Here is a 27,553-nt window from a genome sequence, read left to right as displayed (position 1 = left end):
TGTATGTATGTATGTATGTATATATATATATATATATATATATATATATATATACATATATATATATATACATATAACTGAATTAGCTTCGACGCAAAACATTGAATAAAAGTCGGCGCATAAATAAGTAATATATCTACTTAATTGTGTATGAAGATAAAATGCTTATTGATATAAATCTCGATTTATGTATACAAAGGATAAAGGAATATTTTATTATTTTCAAAGGATACGAATAATGTTGTGCACTCAAGATCATTGAAACTAAAAACGATAAGGATTTACGACGCTTAATTACAAAAATGTGTTTCAACTTTGTTCTCTTATGGTTGTACGTATCACTATGATTTTCAACGATTTTTTTTAGTTTTCATTTTTTTTTTTTTTTTTTTTTTTTTTATTATTATCTTTTTGCTTCAATATATCAGGCAGGATTTTATTGCGGAGGTTTCGTATTAAAAGATACGTTATTCGTCTGTTCTTTTTCTTTTCTTCTCTTTTTTAAGAACGACGAAGTATCTGACAGGCAGTATAATATGTGTGTGTTGTGTCTATATACGTTGTGTGTGTGTGTATGGCAGGAAGAAAAAAATAGGAAAATAATAATTGGCTATTAAAAGAAAAATAATAAAACAAGAAAGTCTTAAGAACAAATCATTTTACGTTCAATTTCCTTGCTTATTTATGACTTTTTAAAAATATATTCCTTTAAATAATGATATAATAATATATCGAATACAAAATGTGATGAAAGAATATAAAAGGCCCTTTTGACATCCTGATATTAGGAACAATGGATATCGGGATAAGTGGGCGATATAAATATAAAAAGGTATAAACGATAATAATCACAATAATCGACGGAGTTCACAATATCTCATCTTAATTATTTATCCAAATACTGTTAATTAAAACTCCATTGGTTTAGTTTTAATTGCGGCACGCATATTTCCGTTTATAATTTTCTCAATAACAAAGTCATTTATCATCGTTCGATGATAAAAATATTGCACTAAGTTAAATTGCAGAGTTTTTTCATTTTTTTTTCTTTCTAATAACAAATGGTTCGATTTAAATAATTCGCTATAAGTTCGTGTACGCGCTAAGAGACCACTCTATAGATTATTATCACTAATTAGTAATAATACATCTCGTAGTATCAAACCTCGTGAAAATTGTAACAAATTCAAATCTCTCGGTGCATCGCCAGGAAGGCATCGATCATCATTTATTACCCGTTACTTTTGCCTGCAAAAGTTATTTACGTATTTATATTATTATTACACCGCATATTACAATTAAGGAACGCGCGCGGTCTAATAAAGGTAATAAAAAAGATGTAAAATTAAAAAGAAGAAATTTTTTTTAGAAAATGCAAACTCTTTCACGGGCCGATTTATACCTCTTAAACAGAAACATATAGCTATTGTTCCTGATCATTTGAAAACTGTTTTTTTTATACCAATACTATTATGTAAATTTAATCAATTGGAAGACTTGGAAGAGATATAACGCGAAGAAAGGGTAAAGGAAATAAAAATTTGTCAAATTGATCACAGATGATAATTTTTGGAGGGAGTTTGATACGCGAAGGATGGAAAAGGTAAAAAAGGGAATAATGGAAAGGAAATAGATATACACATGATCGCTAAAAAATTTAACATAGAAGATAGAAGAATACTATCGAAGACTAGTCGTGATCTACGTTCGGAATAACGCATATTCGCAATAACGACGTATGTCGTATTAATCGCATCATTATTCGAACGAGACCGCCGTTTTTTCCGCTTCTCCGCTACATAATATATCACCATCAACGCTTCAATGATTATTAATTATTAGTATCGTCTTATTATTGCATACGTGAATTCTGAGTGCACCCGGCTTATGCACCAATCATATCTTAAACGTAAAATTCTAATTACTATGTTTGAGATCCAAGTGAACAAAGTTTATGGTAAACAGAGACTCCTGTGCTTTAATACAATTTTTTGATGAAAATAAATTATACCAATTTACTCATAAATATTTTGAATAATTTCCGATATGTATGGTATACATATATATATATATATATATGTATATATGTATATATATATACATACATCATAGATATATATATACACACACACTGCTTTACAAGTTATCTCTGTTCACTTGTTCTTTTGATTGCAATCAATCATGCTGAGAATGAGACGAGTAATTTCAATTCTCTTTTGTAAATATACGCACTTGTGTGTATGTGTCGAACAATTTTACATATAAAATGTGTGCTTTAAGTGCGAAAATATCAAAAATGTGTTATTAAATACACGACATCTATATATACTTATCTATATATAAGTATTGCCGAAAATATGCATTTATTATAATATACTATATATGTACGTGTATATATATATATATATGTATATATATATATATATATATATATGTATATATATATATATATATATATATATATGTATATATTGATATTTATATATACGTATAGAATTGTTAAGTTGATATGTCGTCGAAATAGTAATCTTATACATATCACAGTACTGTGATCGAGAATAATCATAATCACACGTTACCCTTCTTTTTCTTCTTTGATACTATTTTACGCTTCGCTTAGCCCTCGATTCATTTCTTTTTTTTCTTTCCCTATGTCGAAAAATAAAAAAAATGTAATTTTTTTTTAGCGAGGCACATATTTGAGCAAAACTTGAAACCGAAGTTAAATACGAGGGAAAGCAAGCCTTTTTTGTTGACTTCATATAACAATTAAAATATTAACACTTTGCCGTCCGCACGTCTCTTAAAAATTTATTCGCTTGACACCGGCAGCGCTAATTCGGATTAATTGGCTTGTCGCACAACTACTTATAAAAACAAAAAACTTGTTGACGTATGTAACTTATTGTTACCTAAACAAAACACCAACAGAATGCAAAAGATACTAAAGTGCTGTTGCCGGCCACTGAACAATACTATGCACATACTGTGGTGTCGCCGGAAGTCATAGTGTTAATGAAAATTTTTTTTATAAAGTTCAGAGAAAAAATATAATCAAAGTAAAATAATTGAAAGAGCCGTTGTTTTCCCTAAAAAAATATCTTTTATGCAAATGGACTTAAATTTAATTTTTAGATTGTCCGTGTTTATGAAAAGTCTTTCAGTTACAAAAAGTATATAATTGTAACTTTCCTTTCGAGAGGATACTTGGCCCCTAATTATTTTATGTTCCAAGTCAGTTTTATATAGTGAATTATATACTGATCATTGATCATTTCGGTGTTATATCAAAAAGTATATCTAACTCTGTGTGTTAAGTTTGCTGGCTCTATAATAAGAATAAATGTAATTATTATTCTCTTATCAATTAGTTTAAAATATTCTTTTAATTTTTGGTCTCGTTTGTAACTTATGCCTAAATATTGTCTCGTCAAAAAACTAAATTTCACGTAAATCAATATTTGTCTGTGTTTATTTTCTTTCTTTTTTTAAATTTTGTATATTATATATGATTTGTATGTTAATTGTTTCAAACGATATTCCTGTTGAAATAATATATATATATTTATATATATATTCTTCGATTTCAAGAAGGTTCGAGCCGCTCAAAATATGTCATAGAAAAATAATTTCTTTTCGGTAGTCTTTGTCAATGAAAATCGATTCGGCAGCCCGTCGATAGCAATAACAATCATTAATTTTTTAAGAAATGCTAGCTTCTATTGCGAAGTAGTTATGGGTACATATAGATGTTAGTGTTTTTAAATAATCGATCATCATACATACATAATCATATGATAGATACATTGAGTGTATCATTAAATTCAAAATGGACGAAAGTTGTATCTATATCCAGAATATTTGAATTGATTGACATTAATTATTTTTTCTTTGTTTCTTTTTTTTAAATTAAAATAGTAAATAATAAATATAAATTAATTAATAATACCTTTTGATTGCATTTTTAAATTAGACGTATACGATCAAAGAACATTTTTGTACCAATTTCATCTGGATTTAGATACTTCAGTACACTGCACATAAAGTATATTTAAATAATTATCACTTGCATTTATAATTAATCTTTCGTCTTAAGCTCGTTAAAAATATCATAATAATACGAACTTTATACGATAACTCACATTTTAAAGAAGAAATACCGATAAAACTATAATATAATAATTGATTATTTTAGAATTGTATTACAACTCTAAAATATAACTATAAACTATCAATTAAAACTCTTCCGAAATAAAAAATAAACTTTAGAAAAATAAAATGTTTTTTTGTCCGATAAGAATAATACACGATTTAAAAATTTATAACATTTTGACGATTTAACGATTACGTTTAAATAATTCTTCTTTAATTTTTGCAATTGTTTAAAAAGTGACGAAGGAGTTTTAATATGCTGTTCATTTCTATAATCAATGCCTATTGTTCCCTACGAGTTATTTACAATTCGATAGCAGGAACTGAGTATCGTTTCAATTCCATTTACTCTGTTTTTACTACTATCAATTCCTTGCTTTAACAATTTACAACTTTGAACTCTTCAAACCAATTCAGTAACAACACGTACTTAACAACATGTATGTAAATAATAAACTAATAAAGATATGTGTGTATGTGTACACATATAAATATTATTTAAAATATAATCTAATACTACTTTTCGTTTATTAACTAATACTTAATAAGAAAATATTATGTAATCTTGTTTAGATAAATTATATACAAATAAGTATCTCTTTCTCAATATAAAATAAATCATGTTGTTTGTACAGCCTTACCATGAACTATAAAAGTTCATTTTTCAATCAATCTTCCCTATTCCAGATATTAAAATTGGTTTGAAGAGTTTATAACAAAGAGTGCAAGCACGACAGCAGTTGATTTTTTAACTAAACGATTGTGTGTCTGATCGATATTCATCCATCAGCGGGCCACGATACGACGGATATTAAATTTCGCCTATCAATGGTCTGATAAGATTTCAAAAATATAATTTTTAATGAATCCTTTCAATACAATTTCTAATCAATCATTTCAATGCATTTTTAAATCGATCTTTCCAATATATTTTTAAATCAACCAGAACTCAAAGGTAATAAATTAAAAAAAGAAAAATGTCCCATCATATAATTTCATTATTTTTATAACTTCTATTAAAAAGTAATATGCACAGTTATAATTTATGTACATATAAAACTGTGCGTGATGTTATTATGAGATCATTTTTTCGTATTCCGTATGTAAAAGTAAACGGAAAGAACATATAAATAAATTATGATACTTTTCCCATTATCAATGTAATATTAATGCGTGGAACATAAAAGTGGGACTGATAAGAGAAAATCTTTGAGAACGAGTTTCAAAAAATATGTATGTATCTTTTTTGATAAAAGACCAAAAATAAAAATGTTTGAAGGCATAATTTTTTAAGAATGCACGACGTAAGGGCCCCCTGGTGGAATTATATTGACTTCCACTGTGGTTTACGGGGACCCCCCCTCTGATGTCAGGGAAGTCCTCGTGGAACCCAAAGTGCCTTACTTTGTTCATCATCGACGGCTCCCTTGACTTGTGTGCATATATAGGCAACGTTCACCCCTGCTGGAATGACAGCTGAAATTTTTCATAATCAAATATAATAGATATTCATTTTATATAAATATGTTTCTGTGCTATATTTTAATTCTTTCGCTCCGAAAGACGTAGATAGTGGCACCCAAATGTTTTCTATGACCTACCAATCAGGTACGAAGAGGTTATATATACGACCTTGAAAAGTGAATGGTACCGCAAAAAAAGCGTGTATATATATATATATATATATATATATATATATATATAAGCCATATTATAATGAAATTTTACACTTTTTAGATAAGATATTATTGTCATACATTTGGTAACACTGAATTTTTTGGACAGTTGATTATCATGAAATAATTGAAGCATTTTTGGACAATAATATGCTTTTGATTTATTGTCTGTATCAATATTTAACCAGAACAAAATTGTTATTAGTAAAATACCATTGAAAACTTTTCAAAGAAATAATACGGATATATAGGAAAAATAACGACAAGCTGAACAACTAATTCTAAATCTATAAGAGATACCAACAATATAAAATGACCTATTGAAAGTGGTGTACATGAAAATGAAAATACAGCATACAATGGCGTATTTTTTATCTCATTACATGTAAATCATTCAGCAATAGTAAAAGACGGAAGTTGAGTTATTTCTAGCATGTTTTGAAATCTTCCGTACAAAAATAGATTATTTGTTTAATTTTTTTTATTTTATTTTATATTTTTATTATTTTATCATTTTATAATTAAATATATCATATGCAGGTTATAAAAAAAAAATAAGAACATTAAAATAAATTATTATTTTTATTATTATTTTAAAAAATAATTTGAATATATATATATATATATATACACATATATAGTATATATACATTTATATATACTATATATAAACTTCATAATAAAATTTGGAGAATAGAAAATGCTATCATGCGTGGTAACCAATTCATATGTCGATGTACCTCAGTGTCCACAGCGATCACATTTTCTCATAAACGCATCGGAGCGAAAGGGTTTATATGTCGTGTGTACAAATATTCACTTACCAGAAATAAAATGCCTATATTCAGCTTCTAACTTAAGCGCTTGCTCATACATTTCTTTAGCAGCCTTAGCGCTGACTTTATCGCTAGGATACCTTGAGTCTTTTACCTCCTTTATTTGCTTAGTACTTTTAAATTTGATCAATAAGACTATTGGATAGATCTGATGTCTATGAAGTCGTTCAATAGAGGCGATTGATATATCCAAGATACAGTGTGTGCTCTATTGTATTAAAATAATTTTTATTATATTTAATATATTATATTTAATATATACATATATATATTATATATATATATATATATATATATATATATATATATATATATACACATACATACATATAGATATGTTTAATAGGCTCGTAAAAATGTTTAATACGTTTAATTACCTTCTCGCAAATATCTTTGACAGCTTGAACAGTAGTACATTCGAAATAACTTCCTTTCTTCCTGTAGTCTACGTAAAGGGAATCTCTTAAGCCTTGTTCGAGTGTCGCTTGAGAACAATGCATAGCTTCTGCAAGACATCTTGTGAATTGTCCAGGAAATTCTTGTAATAATTTTGTCACAACGCATTCGCTCAGAGGACCAATTATCAATACAGGTCTCAAAGCTGGATCTACAAGGATGATTACGTAATACATTAATTGTATTTAATATTTGGAATGTTTTTTTTTTTTTTTATTATTATAACGACAGAAACATACTTACAATCGAGTCTTTCGACACGCTGATAACTAGCTGGAAGGCTTTCCTCGTTCAATGTTCCACTGTCGCTATACCAGCCCATATTTACTCCAGTAATATGAGATAATTCTTTACTATCTCTACTGGACGAACGTTGATGTTTCTTTCGCCGGAAGAAGCTCCTGCGTGCACTCGTTGTACCACGTCTACCAGCATCTGTTTCTATATCTCCTAAGGATCGTCGCAAAAGTAATTCTTCTTCGACTCTAAAAAAATACAAATACATATTACTACATCATGTAAATATTGTCATTAGCTAATTATAATTTTACCTACTTGAATTTGCTTGGAATTATACCACAAGTTTGTCGCCTTCCAGTTTGATCGACCAACCAAGCTCTCCAATGACCAGGTGTACCATTAAACATAGTATTATCCACATACAAAATATCATCCTTGTTGAAATGAAGTTGCAGACTATCTCCCACTTCACCGACTCGATCAAACATCGCCTTAATGTAAAAACTATCACCAGGTTTATCCTTGACTTCGTTATATCGCTGTGGTAAATATTGAGCTATTAAGGTCACTTTATCTGCTGGTCTTGCTAATTCGAGTGCGGCTTGTTCAGCGGTTGCTTGTTTCAGATCTACACCATTATATTCCAAAATTCTATCACCAGTACGTAAGCCAGCTTCTTCTGCCAAACAGCCAGGCTGCACGGAATGAACGAATATACCAACGCCGTTGCCTCCCACGAGCGATATACCTAAATTAGAACACTTCCTAGTTTCAATGAATAAATATCTTGGTTCACCTGGAGTTGGACTTTTACGATTTTGTTCTTCTTGCGTCGGGCTCCTTACGGTTGCATTTTGTCTCTGCAATGTTGTCGCAGCCTGATTAAGTTGTGCACGTGTTAGTGTGCTGCCAGTTACGCGTAAAGTGTCAAGAGTTGCAGAATTGCGCATATTGTCGAGAGTAGCCGAACTACGTAATTCAGGTTTTCTTATATTGATATCCAAAGATGCTGAATTTCTGATTTCACGTTCTCTTTCTTGCGTAGACCTAACTTCCAACGAAGCAGAATTTCTGATATCTCGTTCTGCACGTTTTACACTCAATAAAGTAGTAGTAGTGGTAGTAGTGTCACGTTCAGGTTCAGTATTTTCCAAAGGTTCGATCGTTGTTTTCCTTGGAACTTCTGGACTGTTACATGGTGTAGGTGAGCCACTTCTGGTGCCACCTTCTCCACCACCAGCTTCCGAAGAACTAGAGGATGCTGATCCTTCAAGTTCGTTGTACTCTTATATAAAGGAAAAAGAAAAAAAAAAAAAAAAAAAAAAAAAAAAAAAAAAAAAAAGTAAGATTATAATGAGGGAGCTGTTGTAAAATATATTCAAATATGCACTAGAAAATCATGTTACAATAACAATATAGGAAAAGAATTTTATTATTTTTATTTTAAGAAACATGCGACATCAATAAAGTGCGTATACCGTACATAGATATACGAAGGAAAGCTACCGTTCTTTGTTCGATAAAATACTTAGTGCCTGGACTAAGACAACACTTACTGTCTGGACTGTACTGCACCAACATCGTTATGGAATTACCACACTGGCGTAAAACGTTGGCAGCTAGTTGATAAGTAGCACTCCTCATATTAATTCCACATACTTCTAATAGTTGATCACCGATTTGAAGACCGACTTGAGACGCCAAGCTATGTTCACTGACAGTGGAAACGAAAACTCCTCCACTTTCCAAACAAGAAATTTGTATGCCTAATGGCTCAACCGATTTGTCTATATGAACTCTACGTAGTTCACCAGGAGCTGGTCGAGGTTGGGAATAACAATAATCTGGCATACTCGATCTCTTGCTATTGCTGCCTCCCCTGATGGTTCCTCCGGTATTACTACCATTACCCGTTCCAGGACTGAGAACCTCCACGTGAAAAGTTGGCATTGGACTGCCTCTCTCTGAAGTTCTTTCTATACTTCCAGTCGAAAGTTTGCCAACACTGTTTTTTGATGTAACACTAGGATTGGACGGTATACGAAAACGTTGATTTTCTTTTTTTCTTGGAAATGTACCACCTTCGTATCCATGAGTATATGCTGGCACATCGTATGCCATGCCGACTGGTGGAGCACGAGGTTTGTGGTAATGCAAATCTACGGAGGGTGTGTGCAAATGACCAAAACCCGTTTGCGGGCCCGGACTATACGGAGGTTCAAAACAGTAGGATCGTGCATCGGGAAGTCCTATAGACTCTCCGGATTGTGCAGACGGCAATGACGGTGGTGATGGATATCTTGAGGGTAAAGAGTTCTGCTGGTGTGGATGCGGATGCAAATGCGTGTAGGGGGGAAAAGAGAAATTACCAGCTAGTTGTTGTCTAGGTCCACTAGTGGACGAAGTTGATGACCCAATTCCCGAATAGAGTTGAGAGTGCGCTCTATTATGTTGCAACGTTTCTACCTGGCTATCGTTACTCATAGCGTACTTCTGTGCTTTCTTTTTAGCGAAGTAATCCATATCTCGACCAATATTTCCAGATTTTACAGAGACATCAATACTTGTCTCGGATGGCGCCAAAGTCGAGCTAAGCCTGTTATCGGTATTCTCTATCTCGATCGTCACTTTCTTATCTATCGTAATATCCTTGAATTGTACTGCTGGAGTGAAGGACTTCTGACCAAAGAGTTGTCCCGATTTGCTGAAATTTGGTAATGGTGTTTCTACGGCTTTGTATACAGTATGCCGATTACTGACATTAGAGAAATTAACTAGGGGGATAGGATTGGAAATACGATTATAGTTGTAACTATCATACTTTGGCGGATGATTTAGAAGTACGCTCAGTGGTAGCCTTTCCTTCGTTTTACGTGGATGTAATATCGTACCAGTACCATTTTGTATTAGTGGACCACCTCTAGCCTTGGGCCATGTACCACCATTTTTCTCCATTTTCTCTGTCCCACGACGTTTACTTCGTTTGAGTACACCGTTAGTTGTTTTCTTGTGATAACTCTCTATAACCGAATCAAGTTCAGCTATTGCATCCTGTTCTTGTTCGAATGTATTTGGACTTGAATTGGGATGTCTCTTCTTCTTATCATCCCGATCCTTACTAGGTTTTCGGCCTCTCACGAAATCGATCTTTTCTCTTATATTATCCCAAGCATTACTTATCCCACTTGGCTTTTCCCCGCTAACAGATTTCGAAACTTTATAAACACTTCTGTCTCCGAAGTTCGAGCCAATATATCTTCTATCAGAGTCGTCCGACGTTGTTTTCAACATCAATCTTTCATGTTCGGTTTGCGAACAACTATTTACCATCTTTTGCTTTTCCGATGCAAAACTGCCACTGATTGGCATCGTTTCCGAACTAGTAGCAGAAGATAAAGGAATTCCTTTAAGCGTAGTGATCGTTAATACATCCGTTGTATTGTCGTTTAAGATAGTCATTGCCTCATGCGCCGAATTTATTCCTTCCATTGGTTTACTATTGATCTGAAAAAAATATCGAATCACGATGTTGCATGTCTCTTAAGATATATTTAATAAATATGAAAGAAAAAGAGAAAGAGAAAATATAACTTACATTCAAGACTCTGTCGCCAACAGCCAAATTTCCATCTTTAGCAGCTGAGCTGCCAGGTGATATTTTTGATATGTATATACCAAGCTCTAAAGCAATTCCATGTGGAATAGAGCCGACAGGTAGCTGTATAGTCCTCAACGATCTTCTACTTAATCTTCGTCTTCTTATAGTCAACGTGGTCGGACTTACGGCACAAGAACGTAGCGTTTCTAATATCATTCTTGAAGATACCGAGGCACAATCAACGTTGTTCACACGTATGATGCAATCGTTTACTCTCAATTTGCCGTCAGCCGTACTTCCTTGTGTAACTTGTGCTACATAAACACCCGTATCATTAGGGTAATATGGATTATCACGCCCCCCCACTAACATTATACCCAGATCACGATCAGTATCCACGAGTCTGCTCAAATCCATATGGATAGTAAGTACTTCCCACTCGTTAGGTTCCGCATCAATAGTGTTGTCGTGACCATGCGCAAGACCTTGCCCAAAGACACTTGCTCTCAATGCGTCGCCAGACTCTAGCTTCTCTTTTAAATCTTTCAACTCTCTCGAAGCCTCGTTTCGTTGTTTTTTTATATCATCAGAATCACGCAAAGCACCTGCCAATTCCGAAACAGCACGATCACGTTCTTTCCTTAATCTATCGCATAAAGTTCTTATACTTTCTCTCTCCAGTACTATTTTATCTCTCTCGCTAAATGCCCAATCTCTTCTTCGTTTGGATACTTCTGCTTCTTGTATTGCTTCTTCGAGTTCGGCTTGCAATGTTTCTACCGATTTTCTAAGCTTGTCTAATTCTAAATTAGCTTGATCTATATTGTCCATACGTTCTTTTTCTCTCTTAGCATCTCCATTATTTGTTTCACGTTCGGCTTCTTTACTTGCATTGTCTCGTTCTCGATTATAAGAATGCAACTCCAAACGATTCTTGTAATCTCTGTTTGCACCTTCGGAATAATCACCGAACTTTTGACGTAATTCATTGCATTGCTTTAAAGACTCGTCTCTGTCTTGAAGAGCAGATGATATTTCTCTCCTTAATGTTTCTATCTGATAGGACAGCGTCTTTTTCTGATAAAAGATAGGAAAAAATATATTTATATATAATATGTATGATATATTAAATTTATTAAATAAAAATACTTATTTAAAGTATATTGCTTACTTCATCAACAAGTTGTTTATTTTGATTTTCTAAATGTGTGATTTTAGTAAAAGATTGGGTCAGATCATCGCCAAGTTTCTCCATCTCCTTGTGTACGGTATCTCTTTCACCCATAATTAAACTATATTCTTGTAATGCTGCATTCCTTTCTTCCGTAAGCCGCTTAATATCTTTGCTTGTTTTCATACGTAACACCATGGCTTGATTAATTTCCTTTACTGCTTCTTCATGTTGCTGCTGCATTTTAGCAAGAGCTTCTCTATATTCATTCCTCTCCCTCAACGCAATGTCCCACTGCCTTATGGCAGCGGTACATTGTTGTTTTAATCCATTACGCTCACGTACGGCAGTGTTACGTTCTTGAAGAATTTCATCATATTGTTTCTTCAATCTTGCAGCTTCTTCTTGCGATAATTCCAACTAATTTCAATGTAAACATTTTATTCGATATAATATATCATTATCATTAAAATAATACAAATATTTTCATTACCTTGTTAACAACAGAGGAATGAGATGCTATTAAATCATCATATCGCTTTCTAAGCGAGTCATATTCGTCCTTGATGGCTTCATATCTTCTAAGCGCAGATAAATAATGCTGATTCATATCTCCATTGTTGCTGTCAGAAACAAGAGCTTCTTGATTCTGACATCTTAATTCCGACACTTCTTTCTGTAATGCTTGCACTTCTCTGTCCAGTCTCTGTTTGTCATTTACCAGATCTCCATACTTTCCACGGAGAGCAGAGCTTTCTTGGGATGTCGCTTCTAACTGATTCATGACTGCTATATGTTGTCCACGATAATACTCCAATTCTTTCATAGTATGTTCACACCTGCAAAAAGATATTCATTTAATACTTGTTCCAGTTATGACATGACACAATCATTACTATTAACATATATAATATAAAAATTGGTAATCATGCTCATAATTAAGCATGCAGACTTAAAAACTTAAAGCAAAGACAAAATAATAAAACAAAATTAAGACAAACCGTCTAACAGTATCGGAGTGCTTATGCCTAAGTAACTTAAGCTGATGCATTGCTTTATCACACTGAGCTTGTAAGCCCTCATAATCGGTACGACATTCAGTACTCCCAACAGGATTTCCAACGCTCCCGTAGCCTCCATTGTCCCTTTCTGCATGTTACGTGGAAAGTATATTCCAAACAACAAACACAACACAATGGATATGGGATAATAAAATATAATAAAAAAAGAAGACATGCTTATATGTTAAACAAAGAAAGACACATATTTTGAACGTGAAAACAAAAAGTATTTATTTTGGGTATGCAAATACTAAGAATTTTTTATAAATTATTTAAATATAATCTTAGACATCTACTTAACAAAACTGATTATTTTTAAAACATACTTTTATCAAACATTAGAATAAAGGAAACTTACAGAAAAAATTAAATCTTGTCAATGTGCTTCTTACCCATATTTATTGCTCCATCTAGAAAAAAAAGAAATATAGATATTACTATTTTTATATAAAGTATGATTATTAAATAAAAATAATATCTTATATAATATTGGAAGAAAAGTCTACCAAGATAATAATATTAATACGTAATACCTTAATTAATAGAGGCAAAGATACGAACCAACGATTACTTGTTCCACTAGACGAAACATTATAATCAAAAGTCTCACTAGCTTTCACCAGAAAAGAAACTCTAGGTCACGCATATAAGCATCATGATTCATCACTTTTTTGCAAATGAAAAATTATGAACAATCTCCCAAACTTTTTAGAAACAATATAAAAACTGTTTTAATTCTAATAAGAATATTGCCCTAATTTTTTAATTATTATAGATTATTCTAATTTTAGTACATGTATTACTTATCAATAAGATTATACTATAAAGATACATGTGTTTTGATATTATAAAGATCAAGATAAAGAGATCATTATGTTTCTTCACGCTAGAACAATTAATAATAAATGAAGAAAGAAAACTCACCACTACCTCCAGCGCTACCTAAGGATGATGCACCAGAAGCCATGCTCTCGTTCCACCAAGTCTTTACAAATATTTTTCTAGCAAGGTACGTGCTAGGTATCGCCTGGAAAGTACCCATATACTGTACTTCACGGAAGAGTGAACCCTTTGTGAATTACTAAGAAGTAGCCTTCGGTATGACATTAGAGCTACTATATAAACGTAGTCGCGCGCATCAGGGGGATGCAACATTGCACCTGCCACACATCTATACTGTCTGGTGCTCCAATACAAACGCACATACTGGAGTATATCGAAATTTATCATGCATGTCACTTTTTCCACGCGACGAACAGAAGACACGATGTTAATACGTGCATGTGATATATGTGGTGTGTGTTATGTTTTGTATGTATGTATGTATGTTTCGTCAGCGCGCGCGCGAGCACGCCTGTGTTGCGTTGCGTGCGCGCGCGCGTGTGTTGCGTGTCTGTATGTATGCGAGGAACAACGAGAGAGGACGTATGTTTTCTGAATGGACGTAATAAATTAATCTACGTCTTGCTGATGTGTCCCGAGGTTAGCGCGTATTGTTTCTTTTCAACGATGCTCACGAAATTATCGATATTTTAGGTGAGTTTGTGCGCGAACGTGTAAAGACGTATAATGGAAGTAGCTTTAATATCGCCATGAAAGAAATTAAAAATTCTTTTGTTAGATTAGTGGTAGGGGAGGGGGTGGTGGGAACGAATAGACCAAACGGTCTCGAAAAGGTGATTTCAATGATACATGCCATGAATCTATGGCGATAATGTCCAAAGGAAACTCCGTTTTTGTTTTACACGAGACTTTGAAAGGGTCAATCGTACTGTACATTCCGAGAACAAATAACACGCCGATTTTCGTAATAATTGATCGCTCACCTGCTGCACTAACGAGCCTGACAATTAACCATTTTCGTCTACCACTTCAGCCAATTTCGTATTGTCGGTAATAAACATACTTCACGGACTATGCAGTTTAGAGGGCAGTGTCGGGCGTGGCGCTGCTGTGAAATAAAAGGGTTACTCCGTCGGTCGTTTAGGATATCTCTTTTTACGCAACTTTTTTTATGCGATCATTCGTATACTTTTCTTTTTTATCTCTTCTTATGTTTCTTCTATCCGATGACAAATTTGTATTTATATTCTGAAATAAAAAATCCATATACGTTCCTTTTTTCCGTTCCAATTCGAAATTATTGCGAAGTTAATAATATTGTTACGGCGGGGAATTTAAATTGTGAGATATTAGTAGATTCCGATATTATCAACAGACTCTTTTTCCTCTCGTTATACAGTGGTATTGATTCTTTTTTTTTCCTTTCTTTTATCTTCTTCGTTATTTATTGGTTTAAAAGATTGTTATGTTACAGATAAAGAAGTATACTCTATTCTTTGATAACGCCTATCTAAATAATCTTTCGAGTGTAATCTTTTTTCTTTTTTTTTTTTTTCCTTTTGTTTCGTCAAAGGGATCACTTTATTTTTATATCAGCTAACGAGACACATTCAGTGGCCTCGGATAAATTTGTCTTTTACCCTTCATGAGGTATCTGGAAATAATTTGTGTAAAATTAGGGGAAATTATACTTCCTAGGTGACCTACTTTTACAAAGCAGTTTTAATATCCTGGCCTTGCGTAAATCACCTTTCATAGAAGATTGCCTATCGTCTAAGAATAAATTCGAATGAACGACAAATCGATTTTATTATGATAAGTTACTATGTATGAGCATTTCCTATTATCTTATACTGTTTATTAAATAGAAAATATATATATTTTCTTTTTTTTTTTTTAGTAAACAACGTCAATAAAATTTATATATTTATTGTGTAGTATTATTTAATATGTAATTATTATTATTAATATTATCAAAAAAAAAAAAAAAAAAAAAAAAAAAAAAAGCAAGAGAAAATAAATCACATAATTTGCGATATTCGTTTCTCTGAAATTGTTTATTTATACATTACACTTTACATTTTGATCGAGCATTGTTTATATATTTTACTATAATAGCATTAGAAAGACAATATTTCGTAATAAGAACTGAACGTTTCCATTTGTATAAACAGATATTAAAATGTATAGAGATGTAAGACCAATCAGTATAAATAAATGTTTTAAATTACGTTTATACGTCAGTAAATTATTTTTTTTTCTAAATTTATTCGCCCTAAATAATTCTTTTATCCTGTAAATGACATATTATTAAAAAAGAAAAAAAAAATTAAAAAAGGACCTTCTATTGAAAAAAAGAAAAATTTATTTGTATCGTTTTTATTTTTTATTGGTGGACATCATTTATCGTTGATATACGAGTCGACAGTTGTGCATTAGAAAAAAAAAATTTTTAAATAAAAAAGAAAAGAAAACCAAGAAAATACAGAATGCGAATACTCTTACCAGTCATAAGAAATATATATATATATTTTCCTATTTTAGTATCAGAGAATAATTAGTATCCGCAGTTCAGTTAGTTAGATTCGAATAATTAATATTTAAATACAAAATATATATTTATAGCAATAGTATTCTCTCTCTCTTTCTCTCGCGCATGCGCACTCTGTTATGCTTTCACACTCTCTCCCTCTCTCTCTCTCCCTCTCTCACTCTCTTACTTTCGTTCTCTCTCTTATTCTCTTTCTTTCTCACTTTCTTTCAAAATGTAGTAACGCGTACCTCTTTGTAATACATTGTAATAAATCATCTTTCTTTGATTTTGCAAGGCCAGCATAAAAACTAGACGATAGTAGTTAATTAAATTAAAAAAAAAAAAATAAAGAAAAAAAGTGACGAAACACGTTTACGGAATCGAACCACAAATATAACGAGAAACGCAATTTTTACATTATATACATTATTAAAAACGAATTTTAATTCAAATCGTTTGTTACAAAAAAAATAATGAAACATATTGCGAATCGGTGATTTATAATAAATTATAATTCATCAATTTTTATCGACATTAATAAGATAACAATTTATAATATTTGTAATATTACTTTTATAAATGACAAAGATGGAATTGCAAAGTGATACTGTTTAGGCAGTGATATCCGTGGTGTTTTAGCAAAGTATTCATAATATATGTGCGTGTGTATATATATATGCATATATATATGTATATGTATATATGTATATATATGCACCTCTAATGTGCTCTGAAGGAAGAAATTTGAATGATAAGTATAGTAAAAATTTCACAAGTGCCGAAGGTATACGATACATATTATATTCTATATGTAACTCAATGCATATTGTATGAAAAGGAATGTAGAGAAAGAAAAGAAATGACTTCAACTATATTAAGCTTTGGTATTGTACGTGTGTTGTGAGTGAACGTTTTTGTCCTTTTTCCTTTTTTTTTCTCTCTAAATCCTGTCAATATTTGCATCTACTTGGATGATCAATTATTTACACAAGCTATATCAATTAAAACGTTATTGTTAATATAAAATACTTTGATATATATATATATATATATATATATATATATATATACATATATATCATATTATAATACTAATAATAAAAACTAACGGAGACATAGCACAAAATAAAGCAGCAAGTAATATTTAACTTCTTCTTATTTTTTTTTCATATTAACAAAACATGAACAATGTATGTTACTTTTCTTTTAATGTTAATTTAACGCAATGACCGATTAGATATATGTATATTATAGAATAATTTATTAGAAAAATGATCAATAGATTCGTCGAATTATGTAAATCGATTTTAAGAGACGATGGAAGTATCTATTGAAGTATTAACTTGCGTGACATTTATATTCACTAATGTGCCAACGTATTATCGAGAAACTATTACTTTCCTGCGACATGTTCACATAAGTTTTGAAGATTCTTGAATTTGTTAAGATATATCATTATTATTAGACTTAATCGGTAAATTAATAAATCCGAATCTTCAAAGATTTTAATAGATGTTTGTATTATTACTACTTACAGTAGTATATATATATATATATATATATATATATATAAATACATATATATATATACATATTTATAAATATATATGTATATATAAACATATATATATGTAAATAAATATATATATATATATACCATGTAAGATGTGTGCGAGAAGTATAATCGGAGTTAAGTGACCTACACTTAACTAATACACGGTCATATGCATTGGTGCGTTACTTTTTGCGTGCTCTTTTTAGCATCACAAATGCTAGATCTAAAGGCCATTTCACTTTAAAAAGTGACTAATATTATAATGACAAGATGTTTGTATCGCGGTTGGTATTTATATCTATTGAATTATCAACTATATTGACTACAAGGGATTACCTTATATCTATCAATAAATTAATCGATAAATATTTGGGATATAAGTTAAACAAGTACTTCAACAATCAGAATCTATACTGTTGTACGTTTTAATAACGAGTTCCACTTCGAAAGAACTGTGTCGTCTTTGACTTTACATTTTAATTACATATCCCTTATGACTTATCGAATTTGTACCAATCGCTATCTAAGAAAACCCAGTCGTAAAAGCGAACCGAGGAAGAAAGCATTGATTGCAAGTTTTTTCGTGTATATATATATATATATATATACACAACAAATGATTTCCTTTTAAAAGAAACGATCTCGGAAGAGTGGAAGATCTACGAAGTTTACGAATTGGTCGGTCCCCATTCGACGATTAAAATATAGCGATCTTTAACGGTAATAACCGTTGGCGATAACGAATCAAAAAATGCGTTCGACGGTTCTTCAAACGGTGGACGTTTGTTGATTGTTGTTATCCAAAGGAATGCTCGTCGAACATTCTTTAAGCATCGCCCTTAATCGGAGAATCTCTTTTGATGCTGCTGCTAAGTCAGATTGCAATTGTAACTCTTTCTCTCGAAGGCGTTTAATGTCGCGTTGACAAGTCTGTTGGGTTAAAAGATAATGAATAATAATAAATATCATTCGGAATATATATCATTTGGATAATACATAGGAATGGATTAAAGAAATATTTAAGTTTTTGAAACTTACCACATTTTGTCTCAATAAGTCCAGCTTATCGCACTTAAGTCTAGTAACTTCCATCCTCAAAGTTTCGGTTTCCGCAGCACCGTCTTTGGCATTACACCTTGTAGTGTCGTGCGTTTCCGCGGAACTCATAGATTCAAGACCGGTGTCGCTGTCAGGATAAACAGCTTGGTCGAGTTCAAGCTCGCTGTTCAATGAGCTATCGTCGCTCTCGGAAACAACGCGTTGTGTTACTTCGGTCTTTTCTGTTCGTTCCTGTCTTCTCAAGTTTTCATGAGTTAATCGTTGAACCGAGGAAACCGTAGTGATCTTTTCCGTGCTCGTGGTATCATTTGCTCCACCAATTCCTGTATTAGACTCTCTACGATCTACCTCATCTTGCTGTAATGTAGCCAAACTGCTATCCTGATTGTCTGTATTGGACAAACTACTGTCTTGACTTCCCAAACTAGGACTACCTCTTTCTGAGTCCCTTCGTAAAGTCAAATCTGGCGAACCCAATGGACTTGATGGTTCAACGGATCGTTTCCCACTTATCTTTCCGTTGGATTGTCGATTACTTGGTGGACTTGGTTCAGAATGAGCACCCTTTTTAGCGAGTTGTTGAGGTACACTCTCGGTCGATGCATTTCTCACTCGAGATATCAATGCTTTTCGTACCGTATCGATAAATCTTGAGCCAGTACCTCCGCCACCGGAAGCCGAGGAGTCGCTTGCCGTTGGGCTTACAGGACAATTCCCACCGAATGCTAAATTACCTCCTAAACCGATGGTACCACCTAAGAACTCCGTTGTTTTTGCTTGCAATCCTTCCGTCAAGGACTCCAATAGAGCGGATCTAGTTCGTAACTGATCATCATATCACAGATATTAGTATACTTGTTATACTTAAAATGATATCAGAATGAAATCAAATAAAATAATAATAATTAAAAAAAAAGAGAAAATAACTGTAACTTACTTCTAATTTTGAGAACTTCTCAGCCTTGTAAGCCGCGTTTTCAGCGTTGACCAATTTCGTAAGAAGAAATTCTTTAAATTCAACGCCTCTCAGGAAGACAGCAGGTGTTGGTAAGGCCGGACCAAACCAAGGTACGTCGTCTCTCGCCGTTATGCTCACCTTATACCTACAAATGATAAATAAGACGATAAATACTATATTTTTTAAATAATTTAATTTAATTTAAATGATACATATATATATATATTGTACCTTGTGTTAGGCGTACATGGATCGACGACTTGCACGACGATAAAGGCGTGCAAAAAATGACTAGCGATCATATCAGGACTGAAAGGTGTAGGTTCCTCTTGAAATATAATCGCTACGATATCATTACCAATATGTCTCTTGCGTTGTAATTGTTGCGAATCACCTGGACTATATGGTAAAAGCGAAGCTACATGGAAGAGAACCTCACGACCACGAAATACTTCGTAAACCGCGGAATCTCCTGTTTGGCCGTGTCGAGTATCCAAACCACCTCGATATCTACAGAATTCAATATTACATTGAGTAAGCTCTTTAATAAATGTTGAAGTAATAATAATATTAAATGATGATATACAGACCCTTTGTGATCTTTCAAGTCGATCTTTTGCCCCAAAAGATCAAGAAATTCTTGGAAAGCAGGTGTGATTTGGCGATTACCGAAAAGCTGTTCCTCGGTCACCTGCCCAGCCCGTTGATGTAGTACGCCGAATTTGAATCTCGAAACGAGTGCATGCTCGTCATATTGAGCTATCAAAGTACCAGCCCCTGAACATACCACTGGCATCAAAGTGTTTACGTTCAAGGAGTCATTGATCGTCTGAAAAAAAATATTGGTCATCTCTCTCTCTCTCTCTCTCTCTCTCTCTCTCTCTCTTTCTATCTCTTTCTCTCTCTCTCTACTTCTGTCATCGCGTACTCTTGTACTTTGGTAGCGATGATCTATTTTCGTCGATTCAACACACGTGACACGTTGCCCTCGTACGAGTCCGAATTATAAGTCGTTAAATTACTCACGATTCCAAGTGATATTTGTCTTATTAACCTCTATCATATAAGACTGAGAGATCAATAAAAACGATCAAACGATTCTCATTAAGAAAATATGCATGTTATCTTTCATCATCTTCAATCGAAAAAAAAAAATATATATATATATATATATATATATATACTAGACATTTAATTGATCATTATTATATTAATGTATTTCGTTGAAAAATAAAAACTCATTTACCTTAACCATTTTCGCTGGTGAAGGAATCGGTCCAAGAGATGCTGCTGGAACTAACTCATGCGTTGAACCAGCACGTAATCTCAGCAATACTCGCCAGTGTTCTTGTCCAGCGACCGTCTCGGCCTTCACCGAGACAAGGACCGGCCCATTCTCGCTGTCCCTTCCTATCAGGTTCACATGTTCCTACGAAAGATGTAAAAAACGTAATGAAACCTTTTTATGATCGAATCATTAACGGTGTCTTGATAGTGCTTTAATTAATTATAAAAAAAAAAGAAGAACAAACAAAAACAAAAAAGAAAAATAAACAAAAATCTAGAGTAAAATGTAATGATGTTGGACGGTTCGAAAAATTAGTTCTGCTTTTTCACACACACACATACACACACGCGCGCGCGCATTTAAACATATACGTAGCAGTACACATGTAATATTATTAAAAAGACATTAATTTGTCATGCATATATTAAAACGTGACATTTCATTAAGTCTGTATAAATTTTGTTGTTCGTTTTTCAATTTAATGATACATTTCAATTTTTGATTTAAATTGAACGTTTAGAATTGAGATTTCGAACAATTTAATATCATTATATGATATGATGTGAGAAAGACGGATTTTATTAATATTATAAAACGATTAGGGTGAACGTATCAAATCAAATAAACTCTGAGTTTTATCACGCAGAAAAAAGACGCGTAATATCCGTTGTTTTCCTCTCTCTCTCTCTCTCTCTCTCTCTCTGTTTTTCTCTTTCTATTTGTAATACACAAGTAAAGGTGATAGAAAAGGCATGTGGCGCTTTAATAAGTCGTGGTATGGAACGGATTACGCGTTGGTATTCGTGGCGACCGCTAATTAGAGAAGCGATATTGCGCATAATAAAATCGCTCTTTTAATGGGCTCTCTGCTTAACCGCACAATGTGATCGCATGGAGAGATAAGGTGTATGCATCCTTTCGATACGAGCCTTTTGTTCGCAAAAGATCATGACCTTTTCATTATTAAAAACAAAAAAAGGAAAAAAGAGAAAGAAGAAGGAAAGAAAGAAATAAATAAAATAAAACAAAAGGAAAAAGAAAAGAAGACAAGAGAATACTCGTTATGTCATTAGAATGTAGAATAACGATGTAACAATGAAAGAACAACATAACATAAGTTCTGTTTTCCTGAACAGTTTTTTATTGATTGAAACCCAAATTTCTTCTTTTCGATAAAATAATAGAACGAAGAAGTACGTATAAGGAAGTTCGTCTTCTTTACTATTCTTTTTCCTATTTCTCCCTCTCTCTCTCTCTCTCTCTCTCTCTTTTTATCTATTTTTTTTCTCACGTCTTTCACAGTTTAGCGAAGCCAACATGGACCATTAAACTTATCGTAACGCTGACGAGATATTTATGGCAATCCTTCGGAGTTCTTTTTAAAAGGTTATCGAAAGCACCGACACTGACAAAGGACAGAGGGGGGATAGGATGGGATAGAATAGGATAAATAATTGGGAGAAACGTTCTTAGCTTTCTTTCTTGTCTACGATAATAGCTATTAAAAAGAAATGTAAAGAGAAGAGATTTGTTTAACTTTTCTACGATATCATTTTTTTCTTTTTTTCTTTTCTTTTTCTTTTTATTTTCTCTCTTAACGGTTGTCGTTAAATATGATAACGAGGGTGATAACGAGTTTGTAACTACACGTATGTTGCACTCGAACAAAAAAAAACAAAAAAAGAAAAGTTAACTTCTTCGACAGGGAAATATTGTAAAATAAAATATATATATATAAAAAAGAGGAAAAAACACGGAATCGGATGAGACCGATCATGATACATATGGTATACATTATACATAGTTGTAAATATATTTACGATATGTATACACTCTATGGCTCGATAAAAATCGCTTTTCGTTCTCTATGACACGCAGTGCAATTATTTACCGCCACTCTTGAACAATGGCGGCGAACACGAGCACGCTCCCGCGAAGAAACGAGTTCATGCGTACATTATCTCGCTCACGTTACGTTACCTAACGAGTTTTAAGTTCGTGTTAAAAATAGAGGTAACCCAGGTGCACGCTAGACAAAGGTAACAGGTGAACTCTTAGATAAGAATGAACTATTAAAGAGAAGGGGAAATGCACTTTTAGCTATTTTCACTCTTCAACGTTTTCTACAATCTAAAGACTAATTATTTCTTTTATTTTATTAACTATCCTCTTTGTATTTTACTTTCATCATTACGTCTACATATTTGTATGTATGCATTGTATAATAATTTATAGTAACACGTACTCTCTCTAATATAATATATTTATATATTATGTAATACAACTGTTATACCATAAATATACTATTATACATACATAAATATATATATATATATATATATATATATATATATACTATTATATCATACTACATATATATATTGTGTTTAATATTATATATATAGTAACATGTACTATCAATTCTCATCTATAAAAGACACGGAATATTGTTAGGATATGTGTCTACGATAATGTTGTTACGAGGAAATCAAAGAAAGTACTGACAAAAAATGATTATTTCTTTTTTCCTACTTAAAAAGAATATATAATAATATTGTAAGGATGATTGGGGTAGATTGCGGTTAAAGACGGAAGAGAGACAAGCAAGGATGAAAATCAGGAACATTGGTGAAGCAAAGGAGTGGGGGTATTTCTTCAGGTTGAAGAAGCATCGTCTCTCTCCTCTTCTTCTTCGAGACTATGAGAACATTCCCACTCCCACGCCCGAAGTGCTCTTTTCCTTTTCCTGCGCCTCTGCCTCCATCTTTATCTTTATTTCTCTCTTTCTCTCTTTCTTTATTTCTTTCCTTCTTTCTTTTACTCTAACCATCATCTCCATCTCACTCCATCTTCACATAAACTTGAGTACGTACGTATGTACATACGTACGTTTACGAGCGTTATACATAATGTACGCTTGGTGCTGTTAGGCCGATGACCATCTTTCTTTCAAGGCCATCACAAAAGAACGAATTCTTTGACAAAGTTGAAAAGATCCAAAAAGAAATAGACAATAAAATAAAATCCCTAATTATTCAACTTTTAAAACAATAACAGCACACACGTTTAAAAAAAAATAAAAAGAAAAAAAAATAGTGATCAAATTTATGACATATGTTAAAGATTAGAAACATACTTGAGCAATCGAAACCATTAACTTAATCTATTAAAGGATAAGATACGCATATGTTTGATGTAAACGTACTCTGCCAACGAAGAAACGCCTGTAACACTTAGCCGTGTCATCCTGATCTATCCTAGGTTGCCAGGCTGGCTGAGCAGGAAGTAGTGCTCTGCCTGCCGAGTCCAAGGTATGTCGATGATCGGTTCCATCTAACCAATAACCAGGTGGTGTCACAACTAAGGGTGGCTCCTGCGAGCCGGAAGTGGCCTGTTGAAGTGCGGCCTCCATAAGGGCTCGTCCAAGAGGTGCATCGCCGACAGGGGAGGGCGACGGAGATGAAGACGAGTGGTTGTTTTGTCCACCTGCACCACTCGGACTTGATGCAGCTCGTTCGTCTCTCGCTGTCTGCAAAATATAAAACTCGAGTTTATTATGATTAGAATCCTATTGTTATTTCTATTGCAATGTGTATTTACGTAGAAACCTTCTTTTTCTTTCTTTTTCTTTTTCTTTTTTTTCTTTTTTGTAAAAATACAGTTCCAGTAATTCCGAAATTCATACTCTAATTTATTCATATTTTTTCAATCTGCAAAATTATTTTAATTAAACACAATTTTATTACAGAAGAGGAAGTTGAATAAAATAAGTCATTTATTATTATATAATTTTCCTCATTTTATTCTTTATAGTCTAGTAATTTATTCATTCCTTTTTTATCTGTTTGGTAATATTATTTCATCTAAATAAAGATTTGTATAGAATGAAAATAAATAAAACAAGTAATTTATTGTTGCGTGTAATTGTCTATTGTTAACTTTTTTTTCTTTTCATAATCTATTCATTTTATTTTCTAATTGTTTGGTAATATCATTTTACCTAGATAAATAATTGTAGAAAGAAAATAAAGAAAATAATTTATCGTTAGTCTAGTAATCTCTAATGGGAGAAACGAAATTGTGAAATAAAGGGGAACTCCTTTCCTTTTCCCCTCTCTCATAATCGTTTCCTTCTTTTCACACATTAAGAGACCACCAAGTCATCCGCAATATTATTGACTTCTACGATGGTTCTCGAGTTACAGGAGGCAACTCTCAAATGGTTTCTTTTCTTCTTCTAACAGTCTACCACTTACTATTTTTTTCGAAAACAGAAACTTAACTTATTCGCGCGTTACCTCGGTTCCAACTCGAAAAGAAAAGAAACTTGTAAATGTCGGCATTGAAGATCGATTTTTAAAGTTCCTCGTTAACGAACGTAGAGGCTCTGAGCCTTTCATTTTCTCCGTCGTTGTTGTCGTCGTTTGTTCCACGCGTTATCGTGAAGATTAGTTGGAAAATTGCTTAATAAGTATCGGCAGGTGGGGGAAATCAGCTGTCTTTTTTTTTTGTTTAACGTCGTCCTTCCAGCTTAGTCGAACGATAATGCCATACATACACATACATACACACACACATAAATGCCATAAAGCACACGTATAAACGGCTCACATACACATTTTCGAATATTAAAGAGATTAATATGTTAGTTTTGTTAAATATTGTTATACTTATAAAAAAATATCGATTATAATGAAATTTTGATAACACAAAATACCGACATCGAATTATCTATAAAAACAAGGCTAACCTGCTGATCGATAGACCTTCGAACGTAAGCACACGGATTTAAATTCGTCTAGCTAGATCGAGAAAGATAATCACGGAATAAATGGATACGATCGAACTTAACGCTTGATTAAAATTTAATTTCCTGCGTTGATGCTGAGCGCACGCGAACGTCGTTTGATTTGAAAGGGGGAAAGGTCGAAGGTAAGCGACAAACGACCACAGACTAGTATAATTCTGATCAATGTTGCTACAACGTTACTGACACTCGATGGCGTTAATAGAATGTAATCAACGATGTCGTTCATTTCTGAACACCCTTTGTTTCTCATTCTCCCTCTCTCTTTCTCTCTCTTCCACCCTCTCTCCCTCTTTCTCTCTTTTCCTCCCTCTCTCTCGCTTATATATCGTGCAAGGCACCTGCCTAAAAGGCGCCATATGCGCCTTTCATTGCACCTTTCAACGTCCGTGGAACGTGCGTTCCGACACGCAATATCGTCTCCGTCTCTTATGACCCTAACTTTCGTCGTAACGCTTCTACTTTTACTGTGTCACTGTGCATTCATATACATGAAATCAGGAAACCAACATCCGTTGACGGACAAGCAGCTACGTATAACCGTCTATTAAGAGAATTTCACGTTTTTGTTTTTTTCTTTCTTTCTTTCTTCCTTTTCTTTCTTTTTTTTTTTGAACGTTCGTACGATCTTTCTATTCCATTATTCTCAAATTGGTTTCTTTCATTTCATTATAAAAATTTCAAGAAAAAAGAAGTATATATATAATATCTAATAAAATGATTAGGTATACGAAAAGAAAGTTCTACTGTAAAATTTCAGATCCAATTAACACAAATTTTAATTTACATTTGACCATTCTATTCATAATCACTATACATGCAAAAATTATAACGTTAACGTTGAAGTTAGGATATCAATGATGGAAGGAATCCGTGCGGTTCCTCTTGGTAATTCTCCAAGTTAATATTAGTCGGTTAGTTATCTGGCACTAACGAAGTTCGTGCTAGCGAACGAGAGAGGAAGAGGACGAAGAGGAAAAAGAGAAGGAGAAGGAGGAGAAGGTGGAGGAAGAGGAAGAGTAGAGAAAGAGGAGAGGAGGAATACCGATTTCGGTGGGAAACGAAGGAAGACTGTTCTTCGGTCGTCACGTACGCGCTACGCACACGCACATATGCACACACACACCTACGTACTTAATTTACAAAACAAATCGAAATTCAGCGGCGTGAATCGAATGCTCGGCAATTATTTGCATTCCTATCCTAGCGTTACTATTCTGGGTAGAAAGAGAGAAAAATAGAGATAGACAGACAGACAGACAGACAAACGGAGAGAGAGAAAAAAGAGAGGGAGAGAGAGAAGAGAGAGAGAGAGAGAGA

General features: G+C 33.0%; 2 protein-coding genes across 16 annotated transcripts in view; both read right to left on the bottom strand.

Moving 5' to 3' along the window:
• Window positions 1–14: 14 nt before the first annotated feature.
• On the bottom strand, window positions 15–15,738 carry LOC124424615 (disks large homolog 5-like). Of its 7 annotated transcripts, XM_046963933.1 has the most exons (14): window positions 15,017–15,738; window positions 14,115–14,217; window positions 13,583–13,600; window positions 13,131–13,278; window positions 12,623–12,968; window positions 12,130–12,549; window positions 10,956–12,035; window positions 10,182–10,864; window positions 8,917–10,064; window positions 7,676–8,645; window positions 7,364–7,605; window positions 7,042–7,271; window positions 6,653–6,872; window positions 15–5,628 (listed from the first exon to the last, which is right to left on the bottom strand). In XM_046963933.1, the coding sequence occupies exons 2-14, from the start codon at window positions 14,155–14,157 to the stop codon at window positions 5,522–5,524; spliced, it is 5,655 nt and encodes a 1,884-aa protein (XP_046819889.1). In that variant the 5' UTR covers window positions 14,158–14,217; window positions 15,017–15,738; the 3' UTR covers window positions 15–5,521. The 7 variants fall into 7 exon arrangements, with proteins under 7 accessions (XP_046819889.1, XP_046819888.1, XP_046819893.1 ...); XM_046963932.1 differs by having other exon boundaries at window positions 8,917–10,864; XM_046963937.1 differs by having other exon boundaries at window positions 9,730–10,864.
• A 658-nt stretch (window positions 15,739–16,396) lies between these two features.
• The window catches only part of LOC124424943 (rap1 GTPase-activating protein 1-like), a 102,787-nt gene continuing 91,630 nt past the window's right edge, over window positions 16,397–27,553 (bottom strand). For 8 of the 9 annotated variants that reach the window (XM_046964597.1, XM_046964599.1, XM_046964598.1 and 5 more), the window contains 7 exons: window positions 24,632–24,955; window positions 21,385–21,567; window positions 20,729–20,967; window positions 20,370–20,648; window positions 20,118–20,283; window positions 19,160–20,005; window positions 16,397–19,051 (listed from right to left, as the gene is read on the bottom strand). In XM_046964597.1, coding sequence (XP_046820553.1) covers window positions 18,890–19,051; window positions 19,160–20,005; window positions 20,118–20,283; window positions 20,370–20,648; window positions 20,729–20,967; window positions 21,385–21,567; window positions 24,632–24,955 — 2,199 coding nt within the window. In that variant the 3' untranslated portion in view covers window positions 16,397–18,889. Of the gene's footprint in view, window positions 19,052–19,159; window positions 20,006–20,117; window positions 20,284–20,369; window positions 20,649–20,728; window positions 20,968–21,384; window positions 21,568–24,631; window positions 24,956–25,724; window positions 26,108–27,553 lie in introns of those variants that run through there. The other variant, XM_046964603.1, reaches the window with a different exon arrangement.

This window comes from Vespa crabro, chromosome 6 (genome assembly GCF_910589235.1).
Source record: "Vespa crabro chromosome 6, iyVesCrab1.2, whole genome shotgun sequence".
NCBI lineage: Eukaryota > Metazoa > Arthropoda > Insecta > Hymenoptera > Vespidae > Vespa > Vespa crabro.
Note: the sequence above shows the minus strand (reverse complement) of the source record. Positions and strands in the feature narration are given on the sequence as shown.